At 24.8% G+C, this 15771-nt stretch overlaps 1 protein-coding gene across 1 annotated transcript; it reads right to left on the bottom strand.

Annotated features, from left to right (window-relative positions):
• Nucleotides 1-729: 729 nt before the first annotated feature.
• LOC137819514 (uncharacterized) lies at nt 730-2859 on the bottom strand. The gene is made up of 2 exons (XM_068623393.1): nt 2643-2859; nt 730-1201 (listed from the first exon to the last, which is right to left on the bottom strand). Exons 1-2 carry the CDS (start codon nt 2763-2765, stop codon nt 917-919), a joined length of 408 nt encoding a protein of 135 aa, XP_068479494.1. The 5' UTR covers nt 2766-2859; the 3' UTR covers nt 730-916.
• Between the last annotated feature and the right edge of the window lie 12912 nt (nt 2860-15771).

Genomic DNA, 15771 nt, shown 5'->3' with positions numbered 1-15771 from the left:
CATTATTTCCCAAACTCATTCAATCGCTCGTTCTTACCTCAATCACTCGTTCTTATCTCAGTCACGTAATATGACCTTTTTCTCTCTTTCAAATCAAAATAAATCAAAATTTTAAGGAAATTTGAAGTACTTAAAAATACTGTACAGTGGTCCAAATGATAAAAGATGAAATTGATTGAGATGGATGAAGAGAAAACGTGAAAACCAAACACGACTGTGAAAACGTTTTGACAAGTTTTGGAGTTTAGGAACGTCAGAGAACACATACAACTAATTGATGTGTCGAAGCAGATAAGGATAAAGCAAATGACAAATCTATGTCATTACAAATGGACATTGAGAGATGTGCAAAAATCAAAATCCCTGCAAAGTGTTTCTTTGGAACCCTCAGAAAGTTAAAAAAGAAACTAAGAAAAAAAAAAGAGTAAAATTATTAAAGTGTTTGGTCAACTTGAGAGAATAAGTTTAAATTCTTAATATTTTTTTCCTTGAACTAAAAGAATGTCGTTGAATTGAAAAGAACTTATTCTAAACATATATTCCTCTATTTTCAAAAGGGTTTTCAAAGAAGCTCTTTTATTTTAGCCAAGTTTAAATGTTATCATTTTTGCATTCTATATTTCAATGCATTAACATGTAATTATAATGTAATATGAAGATCAGTCAAGGTAATTCCTAATGGAGTGAAATTATAAAGAAAATAAAAGGTTGAATTGTCTTAAAACATGGTGAAAAGAAAAACAGACATGAATATTAATTAAAAATGGGAAAGGGGAGAGAATAAATGAGCCTAGTACAAAACCAATCCAACAATAATAGCCTCCACCCTTTATAGAAGAACATATACCAAAATCACTTTCCCACTGTTCCCCTTAAATCAGCAAAACAATATCCATGATAAAGCAGTAATGGATGATCATGATGATGAAGCAGGTTCTGAATTTGCATGATCTTTGGTGGTGCTTGAAGGGTCTTTTTCAGAAACCTTTTTAGGGTATTTTATGGCATTGAGTTCAACCTTTCTCAAAGCAGCTTTCCCAAGATCAACACCACACATGTCAGAAAGCCTCACAAGATAAAGCAAAACATCTGAAAGCTCTTCTCCAACATGAACCTTTTCCTCTTCTTTCCAATCTGGAAGACCCTTTGGAACCTCTCCTTTCCACTGAAATATCTCAGATAATTCTCCCACTTCACCCACCTGTGGAATCATTACAAAGTGGACAAAAAAAATAAGATCAAACTTACCCTTTTTTGGAACAAAGGAGTGGAATTGGTAAAAAAAAAAAAAGTGGATAAAAAAATCAAAACTTTATTTCTAAAAATCATTTTTTGATTTCTTTACAATTTCCATGAGATCAAAGAAAGAAAAACATTTAAAAAATAAAATTTTGGCTTCCCATATGTTGAAACAATAATTTTATTGTTAAAAAAATTACACTTTCAATCCATCTCTCATTTTGGTATGTAGTTCATTTTCTTGATTCAATTATATTCTAAAATACCATAACAATGGCTTAATTAATTAAGATGTAAGAAATAAATATTAAAAAAGACATGGGATTAACTAAAATTACAAAAAATTTAAAATAAAAATTTGAAATGTCTCAAATTTAAAATATAAAGACAAAAATGCAGCTTCAACATTCAAGAGAGTCCAAAATTTTATTTAAATATAAGAAAAACACATTATTGTTCATATTTTTCTCTTGCCTAATATTCCATTAGTCTTTTTGACACACCAATGCATCATTTGTAAAGGGCAAAGAATATATTTTGTGTGGGTGTCATCTTATATGTTATTAGTGTGATAGCTTGCAAAGTGTAATTTTACTAATCTTGGCAAATATAAAACGAAATTTTTAAAGAAAGAGGTAAAATATATTTTATTTAATTTGCTAAAAATAGAAAAAAAATTATTATTATAATGAAATAATAAATCTTCAATTTCAAGCCTTTGTCACCACCTTTCTACTATGTAAAATCTCACTAGTGAAAAAGAAACAATTTTCCATGTCCATAACCACTCTAATAAATCTTTTAACCTGGAATATATGCACCAATGCATAGAATGAAAAAAATAAAAATTGTGAATGAGATTAAAAGGTGCAAACTTTATGAGAATATATGCAATGTTTTCCAAATGCAGAAATAAAGATCACAAGCATCATCTGCTGGGTCAACATGCAAAAACACAAGATGAAGAATAAAAGTGATTAAAAGGACACCCGTGATGAAGAACACAAGAGAAAAGGAACCAACTTTAAGAAGAAGATAAAAACCATGTTCCCAAACCAATGTTCAAACACCCCTGATGAAGAAAACAACATCAAAAGAAACCAACTTTAAGAAAATTTCAATGTTCCCAACCCAAATGCATGAAAGAGAATAACAAACATCCTCTGGGTCAGTGCACAAACACCCATGATGAAGAAAAAAGTAAAAAAAACAACAAAAACATGACCTTTCCTTGGCTATAACACAAAGTGAACACCCCAACAAAATAAGATTAAGAAAAGGTAAAAAATTTGATATGGGTGAGTTGAAAAATGACAAAAATTGACATGGGTGGGTTGAAAAATGACAGAAAGAAACAATGTTCAAGCAAAGTGGAGTGAGAAGTAGAAGAAAAGAAAGCATACCAAAGCCAAAAGAAGGTTCCTTGGACTATGAAACTGCTCCCAATCCCTCTCCTTGGCAAATTCACTCATAATCTGCTTAAGCTGGTCAAGAGACACAGCTTCTTGTTCAGAAACACCAGTCATGTTTTGAGAGGAGACAGAATGAAAAAGATGAACAGAGAGAGAGAGAGAAATGAGAATGAAGAAATGAAAACAGCTAGCACCTCATTATATAAGAGGCAAAAGAGAAGAAAAAGAGTGTGAAAAAGCTTTTGTTTTTGTAAGGAAAGTGTGTTGAAACACAGTGTCATTTTCGGGAATTGGTGGACTTTGTTTTCTCTATTTTCTTCCTCAAATTCGTACAAAAAGAAAGTGAAACCCGTGGTGTGGACCCATCTTTTTTTTTTCCTTTTTAATTATTTGAATTAATTGCTCTTTTTTTTTTCTTCTATAATATCAACTTATTTAAAAAATTTAATTATTTATTTGATATCGGTTCTGATTTCAAATTCCTATGATATTCCAAGTTAAATTATCATATTTAACATATTATTTGTATTAAAATTTTAAGTTTAATTATAATTTAAAAAATATATATTTCGGTAAATTTAGAGAAAATATATATTTAAAATGTTATTGATCTTACTTTTGACGTGGAATTATTAGACTATCCAAAATTATTTCTTAACTTAAAAAAATTGAAAAAAAAATAATAAAACAAAAAAATTGGTATAAACTAGAAAATAAAAAATTTATAAAATTATTAGAATTAGTATAAATTATCAGAAATACTTACTAATAAGATAGTCTAAATATGTTATTAAAAACTTAAATGGTGTAAGAAGATCAAAAGATAATACTTGAAAAAGATAATTCATTAATTTTACCATTTAATATTTTATCTTTTCCTTTAATATTTTTGGTTCATTTAATATGAATTACTTGTTTTCCTTTAATATTTTTTTTCATTTAATATGTTTTACTGTTTTGCTTTTAATATTTTCTTTTAATGTACCCATAAAAAAATTAATAAGCATTTTATTTATTATTATTTTTAATATGTTATAAGTAACGTTTTCTCTTTGAAGTTTACATGCGTATTCATTAACTGTCATAGATTATTTATTCCCTCCCACTTCAACTGTCATAAAATTTAATTTCATTTTAATTAAATATTTGTACAATTATTATTTTTTATCTAATACCAAAATTGTATATGTAATTAATAGTAATTCATAGTAATTAATAAACCTTAATATGTGATATTGAATTTTTTAAATGATATATAAAAGTATAACTAATAGTAATTAATGTGATATTGAATTTTTAAATGATAAATAAGTATATTTTTTTAATATTTTAAATAAGGAAATTTTCATTTTCTTATTTAATAATTTAATGTATATATTTACTGCTTTTTTTTTTTACCTTTTCTCTGGTTTTTTAAAGGACTAAACAGGCCTTACTATAACTTCTATAAGATTTTCCTTTCTAAATTAATTGAAGAAGGTTATAGTTATTTATGGTTTTTTTAATAAAAAATATTCAATGTTTTTGTTTGTAATAAATTTTAATTAAATTACATATTATAATATTTTAAGTTTTCTTAGTTTAATATGCGTATTATTATATTTTTCTCTCTTTGTTATCATATTTAATTTTGTTTTTTCCACACTAATTAAATTAAGAGTACGATAAAAAAATTATTTTAAATTTTAAAAATAAATAAAATGAATAATTTTTTATGAGATAACTGACAATTAAAAGGAGAGTAATATATTAAACGCTACCTGTATTTAAATTGTATCAAAATCATTAAATGAAGTACTTAAATAAACAACATTGTTTTTCCTTTAATATTTTATTTTAATGCATACATTAAATTTGTAATAATTATTTATTTATTATGTTTATTTAATTGTTATAATTAATTAAATAAAAATATTTAATACATACTTTCGTATAAGTGTGGGGCATGGTCTTTTATAAATTTGATAAATTTAAAATTTATTTTTCTACTTAGTATTTCTTTTTTAAATACTTACAATTGATAAATTTTATTTTCTCAGTAAATATAAATGTTTAAAATAAAGGCGTAGAATTGTAGTATCGGTAAATAAATCTCAAGCATATTCTAATGTAAAATATAAATGTTTACAATAATATATGAAATCAAATAGTCAAATGTGATAAAAAAAAATTAAAGAGTTTTATAACATAATATTATGTTTTGGAAAAATAAATTTAGTATTTCTTATTTGAATAATTTTATTTATGAACTGTTAACATATCAAATTTTTAAATTATAACTAGCTTAACTTATTACATTTTTTACAATATACGAATTCAAGAATTTGAAATTAAAATTTTCAACTATAGGCCCAAAATTGTTTAGTTTTACAACAAAATAAATAAAAATTAAAATTCACTTATATATATTAAAATATTTCCTTTAAAGGTTAATTATAATTTTTTTCACCAAAATAAACCCATTTTAAAACAAATTTACCTAAATAAATCTATTCTTACTTCAATTCTAAATGTAAAACAATCTCATTTTCTTTTTTCCCAATTTTTTTTATTAAAAACAAAGTAAAAATTCAGCTTCTCAAAAATCTTCAAGAATTTGAATTTCGACCTGATTTTTTAAATTTTTTATTTAAAAAGTTAGAAAGAAAAAAATCTGATAATATTACTTATCATTGAGAATTCAGCTCTTCAAAAACTAAATTTTTAACATGTGAAAAGTAAATAGATTTAATTTAAAAATTAAAGTGAGAGTAAGTTTATTTAACAATTCTTTTAAAATGAATATAGTTAAAAAAATGGCATAGATTAATTCTATCAGTATGTATTTTATTTCATTAATCTATTTATTTAATTTGCCAACACATTTCTTTAATTTGCCACCACATGTTTCAAGAAAACGGTAGGAAATTATTTAATGTTTACATAACTACATAAAATATATATTAAATGCTAGTTCTATTTAAATCCTATTAATTCCAATGAAAAGGAGTTTTAAGAAGTAAAATTAAATTATTTACAAATATCTTTCAACGTGATGTTAATGAGTAGTCACAATAAAACTTAAAATTTTGAAAGATAAATTTTAAATAATAAAATAAAAAATATAAATATTCATAATTTTTTTAAAACTTAATTTAGTTGAAGTTTATATAAGTTTAGAGAATAATACTCGTTATTCTATAAGTTTAGAAAATAATTAAGACTTTGTTGTTTTGTTATATTACATCTTTGACAATATTGGTTTAATTTGGTGAGTTGGGTTAATGTTTTCAATGTGTCACTCTATTTTGGTTTACTTCGTCTCTTTCCAAATTACCAACCTAAAAGTTATTGGTCATCCCACTTTTTTTACATTAAAAATTAAAATAAAAATAGTTTAAAAATTATTTTTAATATTATATTATTTGAATAATGTAAATATGTAATAATATTGTAACTTAAATCATAAAACTTATGAATTAACTTCCAAATGTTAATTTTAATAGAATAATTTAACATAAAAAATAATAATATTCTATTAGAGATATTAATTAATCAATTAAAAATTTAGAAAATATTTATATGATTAAATATTTTTTTAGAATATATTTATATATATATATATAAAGAAATTTTAAAAATAACAAATTGAAAAAATAAATTGGCAGGCTAATAACAGACCTGTTAAAATGAACCGAGTTGGTCTATTTTGTCACCTCTATAACAAGACAAGGATCAAAGTGAATCGATTAGAGTTTTAATTTTGGTAACTAGTGTAATTTTTACTAAGGATTTTATATTCTTTTCTTTTCCTTTTTGGATGATTTGTATAAGATATATTATTGGTGAAGGGATTGACATTTAGTGATTTACCAGGACACTCATTATATCTCTAAAATTATCAAAGGAATGTTTAGGTAGTAGGCACACTACTCTAGGTAAGGGGAGTTGTAAGGATCTAGAAAATTATTTTAGAGTAGAAGTGGTATAATTTAAATGGTATATGAATATTTTATTGTTAAAATAAAAAATGTGTCTCTGTTAGTTCAAAGTCCTAGTGATATGTTTGGATCATTGATCAAGAATCCGTGGTGCAGGTTAGATTATCCCTATTTTATTTAGAAGTTGAAACTCTTTTTGAGCATGTCTACTTCTATAAGGGGAGTTAGTTTTACTTTTCAATAGAACTCTAAGTTAGAGGATCTGGATGTGAATGTGAAGGATTTATTGTTGAGTGAATTAGAATGGCTTGATTGAGATTGATTTAAAAGTTTTATATATATATATATATATATAGGAGTTGAAATAGAGTGCATGTCCAATTCTAAGCAAGGTGATACCATTTTGATCTTATATGTTTCATAAAATACAAAATTGGAGTACTGTTTTTGGGTGAAAACTTGAAAACTAGTAAATTTCATAAAGTTTCTTCTGATTTTTTCGCTCAAGCGAAAGATTTTTTCTCATGCGAGAATATAGAAAAAATTACCTTGCTCTCGAGTATATTTTTTCTCAAACTGGAGTATTCTCGCTCAAGAAAAAATAGAGTAAAAAGTTGGCTTACTCTTAGGACTATTTTTGCTCAAGCAAGGAAATTTTCGCTGAAACCAAAGTAGTACTCAAACTAAGCTAGGTCTTAGCCTCATTCTCGCTCAAGCTAAATTATTTTCCCTCAAGCTAAGAAAAAATACTCAAACTTTGAAATTTGTATTTGGAATACTATTGGATAATAGTTTATTATTTTAATTAAATCTTATGTAATTATTTATTTATATATGTAGTTGAAACAATTAGTTTATGTATTTTTGTGATTCTTCTTTTATACCTTTGGATTGTTTTAAAATATAAATTTCTTGTGATTGAATGGTGTACTTAAGTGTAACATGAAATATGAATCATATGAAATTGTGATCGAGACATAGTATTTTATGGAAATAAGATATTGTGTTGAGATTGTTAAATGTGCATTGATTAGGGATTCATATAGAATGAGATATCATGAGTCTACTGATATATTGGAATCATATAGATGAAGATTATCAAGTTGTGAGAGTTTAAGGAGATTCATATGATTGAGTTTGCAGTTTGAAAGATAATTTATATGACCGATCATATGAGTTAAACATGTCATATGAGATGAATTGGTACTAATATTATTTTGTGTATGGATGTGTGGATTTCAGAGTGGGGTAGTATGACGGGTACAAATCTTTGAGTCTAAGTCAATGGCATGTGTCTTCCATAAGTAAATTCAAGTATCTATGTATGTTGGTCAGTGAATTTCTGACATGAGTAATATTGATTATGAATTATTTATAAACATGTGACTATTTTGTTAAAATATAGTGTATGAAAAGTGATTAATAACATCTTTGTGATTGGAAGATGGAGGTGAATTGTTTTTGCAAGATTTTTGCAAAGATTGAAAGTAGAGTGAAAAGATCAGTTAAATCAATCAATTGATTTATATGTTCAACTCGTTTATTTAGTAGATTAATAGTTCTTAAGAAATATAAACCAATTGTTTTATCGAAACAATTAATTGTTTAATGCAGCAAAATACACAGAACAATTTATATAGCAATTTTCAGTGTAAGGAAAGAGAGATTCACACAGAGAATATTATACTGGTTCACTCTTAATCAAGAGGTACATCTAGTCCTGAGCTAACCACTGAGAATCCACTAAGCAATCAAAGCCATATTAAAAATCACACCAAGAATATTGATCTTGAACCCCTCAAGAACACACAACACTCTTAGCCAAAACCACAGTTTCCAAAACCACTTTTTGAAATTGTTTTCACACACAATACAATATTGAAAGAAAGAAATAGAGTACTCGTGAGCTTTACAATGTTGTAGAACAATGGAACAAAAAACCTAAATTCCTACTTCACACATAAGCAATGATCCAAGATGACAACTGTGATTCTCAAAGTTTTTTATCTTTCTCTTAAAAAACCGTTTTGATAAAACTTTATTCTTCTTTTTGAAATAATCACAAAAGCAAAGAAAAATGAAATTTTATTGTTAACATAGAAAACACAAAAATCGAAACAATAAAATATAATAGACTACAGAAATCGAAAAATTTTAGATGTTCTAAACTTTCTTCGGATTGTTGCGAAAAAAGTTGTATAAATATATATTTATTTAATTAATTAATTTTAATTTACTTTTTATCCTTTTCATTTTAAATTCAAATTTTTTATTTAAAGTAGAATTACAATTTAAATATAAAAAATATAATTAAAATTATAAAAAATTATTATTATAAAATAACATAATTAATTATATTATATATATAATAAATTATAAATATAAATATAAATAATAATAATAAATTTATTTTTTAATAATAAAGAAATAAATTTATATAATAATTATTAATTAAAAAAAGTATAGATAAAAATAATAATGTTATTTAATATAAAAATAAGTTATTATCAAATATTTATAATTATAAATATTTAAGTAAATTTTAATTAAAAATAATTATAATTTATAAATAAATAAATAAATAAAATTAATTTTTTAACAATTTGTAAATATAAGGATAGATTTGTAAATTTATATTTTTATCAACTAAAAAAAATACAATTTCAATCACATCCATCATATCACTCACAAACTTTCATAAACTTTCTCCACACTTTCCACTCTATTTACCTTAATCCAAATATCCTAACTTTCTTTACATTTTCTCTTCAAATCATCTCAAATTCACTCTCTCATTTCCACTCTCTAATCCAAACAAAGCATAAAAGAGGTTATAACAGTTTGATCATTAAATGAAATCTATTAAAAGCATTTAAAAGCAATTTGAAATCCATAACAAAATTCTTTTAAAAACACTTGATTGATTTTCAAAACAAACTGATTGATTTCTTTTTATGTTATAAATCTGAACATAAAAAGTCAGTTCATTTATCGAAATAACTAACTATTTTTGCTTTATAGAAAAGAAAAAAGAAAACAAATAATTTTAAATCCTTTCAAAAACTCTAAGTGTAATTCAATCGGTTATAGTCACCAGTTTGAATAAAAAAATTCAATTGATTTAAAACACAAAATAACTAACTAAAATTAACACATATTTTAGAAAACAAAACATTCAAAAGAGATTTAGAATCATATGAGCTTGAATTATAATTAGGTGTAAATTGAACACTCAAAATCTACCTAACTAGCCACACATACACAATAGCATATTCTTCAAGTCTTCAAAGTTGGATTTGTAAATCATCAAAGAAACCTTGTTCAACACAATTCCCTATGAATAGGGGTATATTTTGAAATACTTTGTAGTTGATATGTATATATGTATATGTTTAATTAGATAATTGCATGCATGATATATGATTTAGTTAAGGTTAGAGATGTTACATTTAATGGTATAAGAGCATTTCATCCTTAGGATGACTTGGGTAGTGATTTTGTTGTGTTTCTTATTCTCATAGATATTTGTTTGAGTCTAAATTAAAGATATTCTAAAAAACATTGAAATTGAATTTTTGAAAATATTTTTTTGAAACCATATGTTTACTTGAGTTAAATGTATGTTCTAAATAAAAATTAAAGTATTGAGAATGAAATAATCTTGATAAAATGGTGAGGATGCACCTCCTAACTAAATAAAGATGATTTTCTATCTTAATTCTAAAATTTGATGTTGAGCATATGTTTAATTCTAGTGTGATATGTTTCCTTTTATTAAGTGTTTATTTATTGATTTGGAAGTTGTCTTTTAGATTAATAGTCTCACACCAATAATTGATTCATGTAGTACTTTTATATGTTATAGGTGTTTTGTTATTGTTGATGGACTTAAATTCCTACAAACTGTTTAGTATATGTTATTCGCATCAAACACTTTCTACACCTTTATCTTCATTACACTTGATGTTGTTGAGGTGTTTTCTTCTATTTAGTCTTAACAGATGGGTTGTTGGACTGTCTACTCCATGTAACCCCTAATGATGTAAACCTGGTCTTGAATTCTTGCTTGCTTTGGAGTTTGAAATGTTTTGTGGATTCAATGGAGGCAATGCGAAAGTTGGGTGAAGGTCGAATTCATATTAGAAAGATGGATTTGATTTGTGGAAGTAGAGAATTAGAAGAGATGATGCCAACTTCTAAAGAGTCATAGGCTAGACACATAAATTGGTACTTACATAGAGTGAACTTGAGTCAAGTGAAACAACAATTTGGCATAAATTTCTTACTCACACCATCTTAAAAATAAAAGAGAGGCCCCTTCCTTTTTATAGGAGACTTGGATGTCTAAACTAATAAACTTAAAAGCTCTCCATTGTCAAGGTGACAAGTGACGCCACATGTTTCATGCTCGTGATCCTTTCAAATGGGAGGTTGACAAGTGTCTTCCTCTCATTTGAGATATTCCCCTCAAATGAGAGGTTGACAAATGTCACCTCTTAATTGGTGGGGATCATTTCCATTGAGGAAGAGTCATGTGGACATTCATGCTTTTCATGCCGTGCCCATGCTGCCCATGCCAAGTGGTGAATCACCTTACAATACACAACCATTTTTCTATTAGCCTAAATACAAGGTCCCAAATAAAATCCTACACTTTATACAATTATTTAAACTAAAACTTGACCAAAAAAGATATTCACTTGGTCTCACTGAAACCAGTTGAGTTCCAGTCGTTTTGTAGTCCTCTTACCAAGACTTTAATATTCTTTTCATGGTTTGGAGATCTTCTCTGAAATACTTTATACATTTCCTTATCCTAGAGTTGTCCTTTTTATTGGGTCTACAAAAGATAGACAAAATCCCAATTAAGTCATTATGCGTTAATAACTCCTTAACAATGTTGTAGGTCTTCATCCTCCTTATTCTAAGTTCGTATACAAAAATTCAACCTCAACTTTCAAAAATCATAAAAAATAATTGAAAACTCCACATCTAACAAACCATATATCTATTTTAAATTTCTAAATATATAAAGTCAATGCAATTAGAATCATTCAAAAATAATATATACACACAAAATTATGATCAAAATAAAGACAAAGTAACTTAAAATACAAAACTAAAGTAATTATATATATATATATATATTGAATTCATTACATCTAAAATAATTATTTAAAAACTTATAATTTATAAATATTTTCAATATACAATAAAGTAATAAATATATGAAAAAAATGTGTCATCAACTTTACAATGGAGATGTTCTAATAGACAATATTATATATAATTAATAATAAAATATAAGGAGTTTATACACTCATTACAAAATATTAACATTTTTTAGTTTCAAACGTTTTATTTTTAAAAAAATCTTAAATTATTCACTATAATTATTTTTTTTAAAAAGTCATTGATCACTAATAAAAAAAAAATCTTTCAAAAATATATATGTTGCTTTTTAATTAGTCTCTATACACTTTAAAATTAAAAAAGAATGTATAATAAAATTTATCTTTTAATATATTTCTTATAGCAAAATTAGTTTATTAACATGGCACATTAATGGCTATTTTATTCTCAATTTGATATAACATGTAAGAGTTAGCGACACAAAATATTAAACTAGAAGATTGATATATTGCTTTGAAATACTAATTTTTAATTTTCACCCTCATGAATTAAACTACATTTTTTTAATAATGAAAGGCTATTAACCTTAATATCATTGTAGCATTAAAATCTCAAACACTAAAGTCTATGATTTTAAAATATCACCCAATCTTTTGCCACCATAGATATTTTATAGAGAATCATATTTTATGAAGATGGTGAAACTTGTGGTATTTTACAAAGATTTTGAAACTCATGGTATTTTATGGAGGTTTTGAGAATTCATGGTATTTTACATAGGTTCTTAACCCATGCTATTTAAAAAAGATTCTGATTATGAAAAAAATTTCCTGAAACCCCATAAAACACATTCCTAAAACATATTTAGCGAGAAAAACTGCAACATTGAGTAAATAACTTAATGGATATTTTAATACTAAGTAATATAAAACTAAACCTCATTAAAACTATTTTGTTTAATGATTGTAGCGTCAAAATCTCAAACAATTTATAAATTCAAAATATCGTCTAATCTCATATAAATTCAAAATATCGTCTAATCTCGTGCCACCCGTCTATAAATTCAAAATATCGTCTAATCCTGTATAATTCAAAATATCGTGTAATTCCGTGACACCGTAATATACAATAAAAACTTTAATTTCTTTTCTCTTTCTTCATTTACTATTAATATCTCCTTTTCCCCTCTCTTCCAAAACTTTTCTACAAGTTGGTGATGGCAGATACCAACAAAACTCAAGTTCAATTTAATCTCTTTTTTTTCCTCTTTCTCCATTGATTTTACCTCTTGAAGATGCTTCCGGGTCTTGATTTGAATGCTCCTTTCAACAATTCTCATCCCCTTCAAATCGTAACACCACTCATGGACTCTAACAAAACACTGCTTAATCATGAAAACCAACATGATTCAAACAATCAAGGTGCTGTACCTTTTCAATATTTATAGTTTCTTTTGATTAATTATGTGCTTTTTTTCAAATGGAATTCGTATATGCTTTATCCACTTTTTGAATATCTAATTTTTGAATACATTTAGTGCATGCAAAATTTCCAATTTTGCCTTTGGATATTGATCTGAACATCCCATACAATGAAGCATCAATGGTGGATTCCAATGAAGGATTTGTGAACCATGCAGCCCAAAATCAAGAAGATAGTGACAAATTAACTCAAGGTGGTGTTATTTTTAACTCTTTTCTACACTAATTAGTTTGATGTTTATTTCATAAACTATGTGAAAATAAAAAAGAAGACTTGAGGAAATGAAATGAGTGAAGATGTACTTGTTCAGAGATGGAAATAAAGTAAAATATTTTTATCTAAAAATAATAATAAATAATGATTTAATTACAAAATTATTTATACATTTATTATATAGATGAGAAAAATAAAATTAACAAAAAAAAAACTAGTTTATTTTATAGCTTTTATCCTCTCTCTTCAAGTTTGAATGACTTAATGAAATTTACGATGCATAAAAATGATATTTTTCTATATCGCTTTTTCGCATTGAATAAAAGAAATATTTTTGTTTTATTCTTTTCGTACTCATTTCTTATAATATATATTTTTATAGTTTAATAGTCTTCTTTTATCTTAAAATTGTGATGGTTTTTTAATTTAATTTAATTATTTTGATTATTATTTTATTTATTTTTTATTTCTTTTAAAAACAAGTTAATTTAATCCTTTTACTAAATTAATTTTAAAATAAAAATAATTTTAAAAACAAGATAATAATGTTATACTAATAAGACGTGGTATGAATAGTAAATGATCACTAAAAAATAATTAAATATAAATTAATTTAGAAAAAAAATATAATTAGTCGGATTAAGTTATATATTATTTTATACATTAAAGTAGTTTATATTTTTAATAAAAAAAATTAAATTGATATCTAATATTTGTTAATAAAGTTTTAGTTATTAATTATTTAGATTCTAATTTAATTACCAATAATCAAAGATTAATTTAAAATCTAAAGTGGTTAATGTAAAATGGTTAGTAACTAAAATCTTGATAGCTAATGTTAGATATCAATTTAAAAATTACTTTATAAATTTTTATTAGTAAAAAAAATTATTTTAGATATAAATAATGTCTTAGTTTATAGTAGGTGGAACAATTACTTTGATTACTCTGGAAAAATCAGATTGAGGATTTCTGACATTTTTTATGAAGACAATGCATGTGCTAACAAACTTGCTAACTTAAGATTTATTCATTAGATAATAATTTCATTGGTATAATAGGTTTTCATTAGTCTTTTCTTATATTTTTTTATTAATAGGTATAGATTACCTAAGTATCACTTTTCTTAAGTTTTTTATGAGTTTTAGTCTAGTCCCCCATATTTGTTTGTATTTCCTTTATTTATTTGTTTATTTTAATAATACTTTTTTAATGCGGTGACAAATGATTATTGATACTTTAGGTGTTAGTTTAACTGAGATGTCTAAGTTTCATAGTGATCACAAAAGCTTTTATAAAAAAATATTTAATTTAATTAATAAAATGATTAATTATTTTTATCTCTAAATTAATTGATATTTGATTATTTTCTTGTAACGGATATATTATTAATTAAAATTAACCAGGTAATAAAAGTAATTATGTGACACTAAATAATAATTGTCATAATAAATTTATTAAAATTACATTGATTACTTTTATGAAAACATAAATGAAATTGAGAACATTTACAATATTAAAAAAAAAATTGAAAAATTATCATAAAATAAATTATTAAACTTTTTCTTTGAAAGATTAAATTTCCCTTCTAAAAAACACATGCATGGATTTATAATGTTTATAATATCAATTTCTTTTTATGTACTTTTCACTAGATACAAAGTTTTCAATCTTCCCTTTGGATCTTGATCTCAACATTCCATACATTGATTCCATTGTCAATGACAACGAAGCATCAAACAAAGGACTGATAAATGGTGGAACCCAACATGTCTCAAACAATGGAGGCAATGAAGAAGAAAGAGACAAATTGATTCAAGGTGTTATAATTTTTTTTAATACTAATTTTTGCTTTCTTTTTTCTTTCTATGCCATGTTGAAACATAGCTTCTATATGCATTTATTTAACCTTTTAAACATCACTCTTTTTTTTTATCTCTTTAGGACGTGCAATCATGCCAAGAGACATTGATCTGAACACCTCATATGTTGACAATGAAGCATCAATGATGGACTAAAACAAGAGTGATGTGTCACCAATAAACATTAATGTGTGTCCATTGTATGAAGATGTCTCTAGAAATGAGTTTGAAGATGCTTTTTTTTCAGACGATGATGTAGACAACAACAGTGTCATTCTCTAGATGAAGTTGACACCATGTTTAATTAATGTGAACTTCACATGGTTTTCTTTTAGTTTTATTTTTAGGAACAAAAAATAATCGGAATAATGAATGATTCAGAATTTAATGTCACCTTCATTGAAAGGATTGCATTATTTTAAATTTTGTTTTATTAATTCACATGTTTTGTTTGAGATTTTGTGTTTTCTAAATATAAAGCTAATTTATAGTATAAATTTTATATTTAAA

Source organism: Phaseolus vulgaris, chromosome 10 (genome assembly GCF_000499845.2).
Source record: "Phaseolus vulgaris cultivar G19833 chromosome 10, P. vulgaris v2.0, whole genome shotgun sequence".
NCBI classification, from domain to species: domain Eukaryota; kingdom Viridiplantae; phylum Streptophyta; class Magnoliopsida; order Fabales; family Fabaceae; genus Phaseolus; species Phaseolus vulgaris.
This window is presented reverse-complemented; position numbering and strand designations above follow the sequence as displayed.

Coding starts and splice junctions, on each gene's coding strand:
- LOC137819514 (XM_068623393.1), bottom strand. CDS start 2,765: ATGACTGGTGTTTCTGAACAAGAAGCTGTGTCTCTTGACCAGCTTAAG. Junction 1,202..2,642: donor GGAACCTTCTTTTGGCTTTG/GTATGCTTTCTT, acceptor ATGATTCCACAG/GTGGGTGAAGTGGGAGAATT.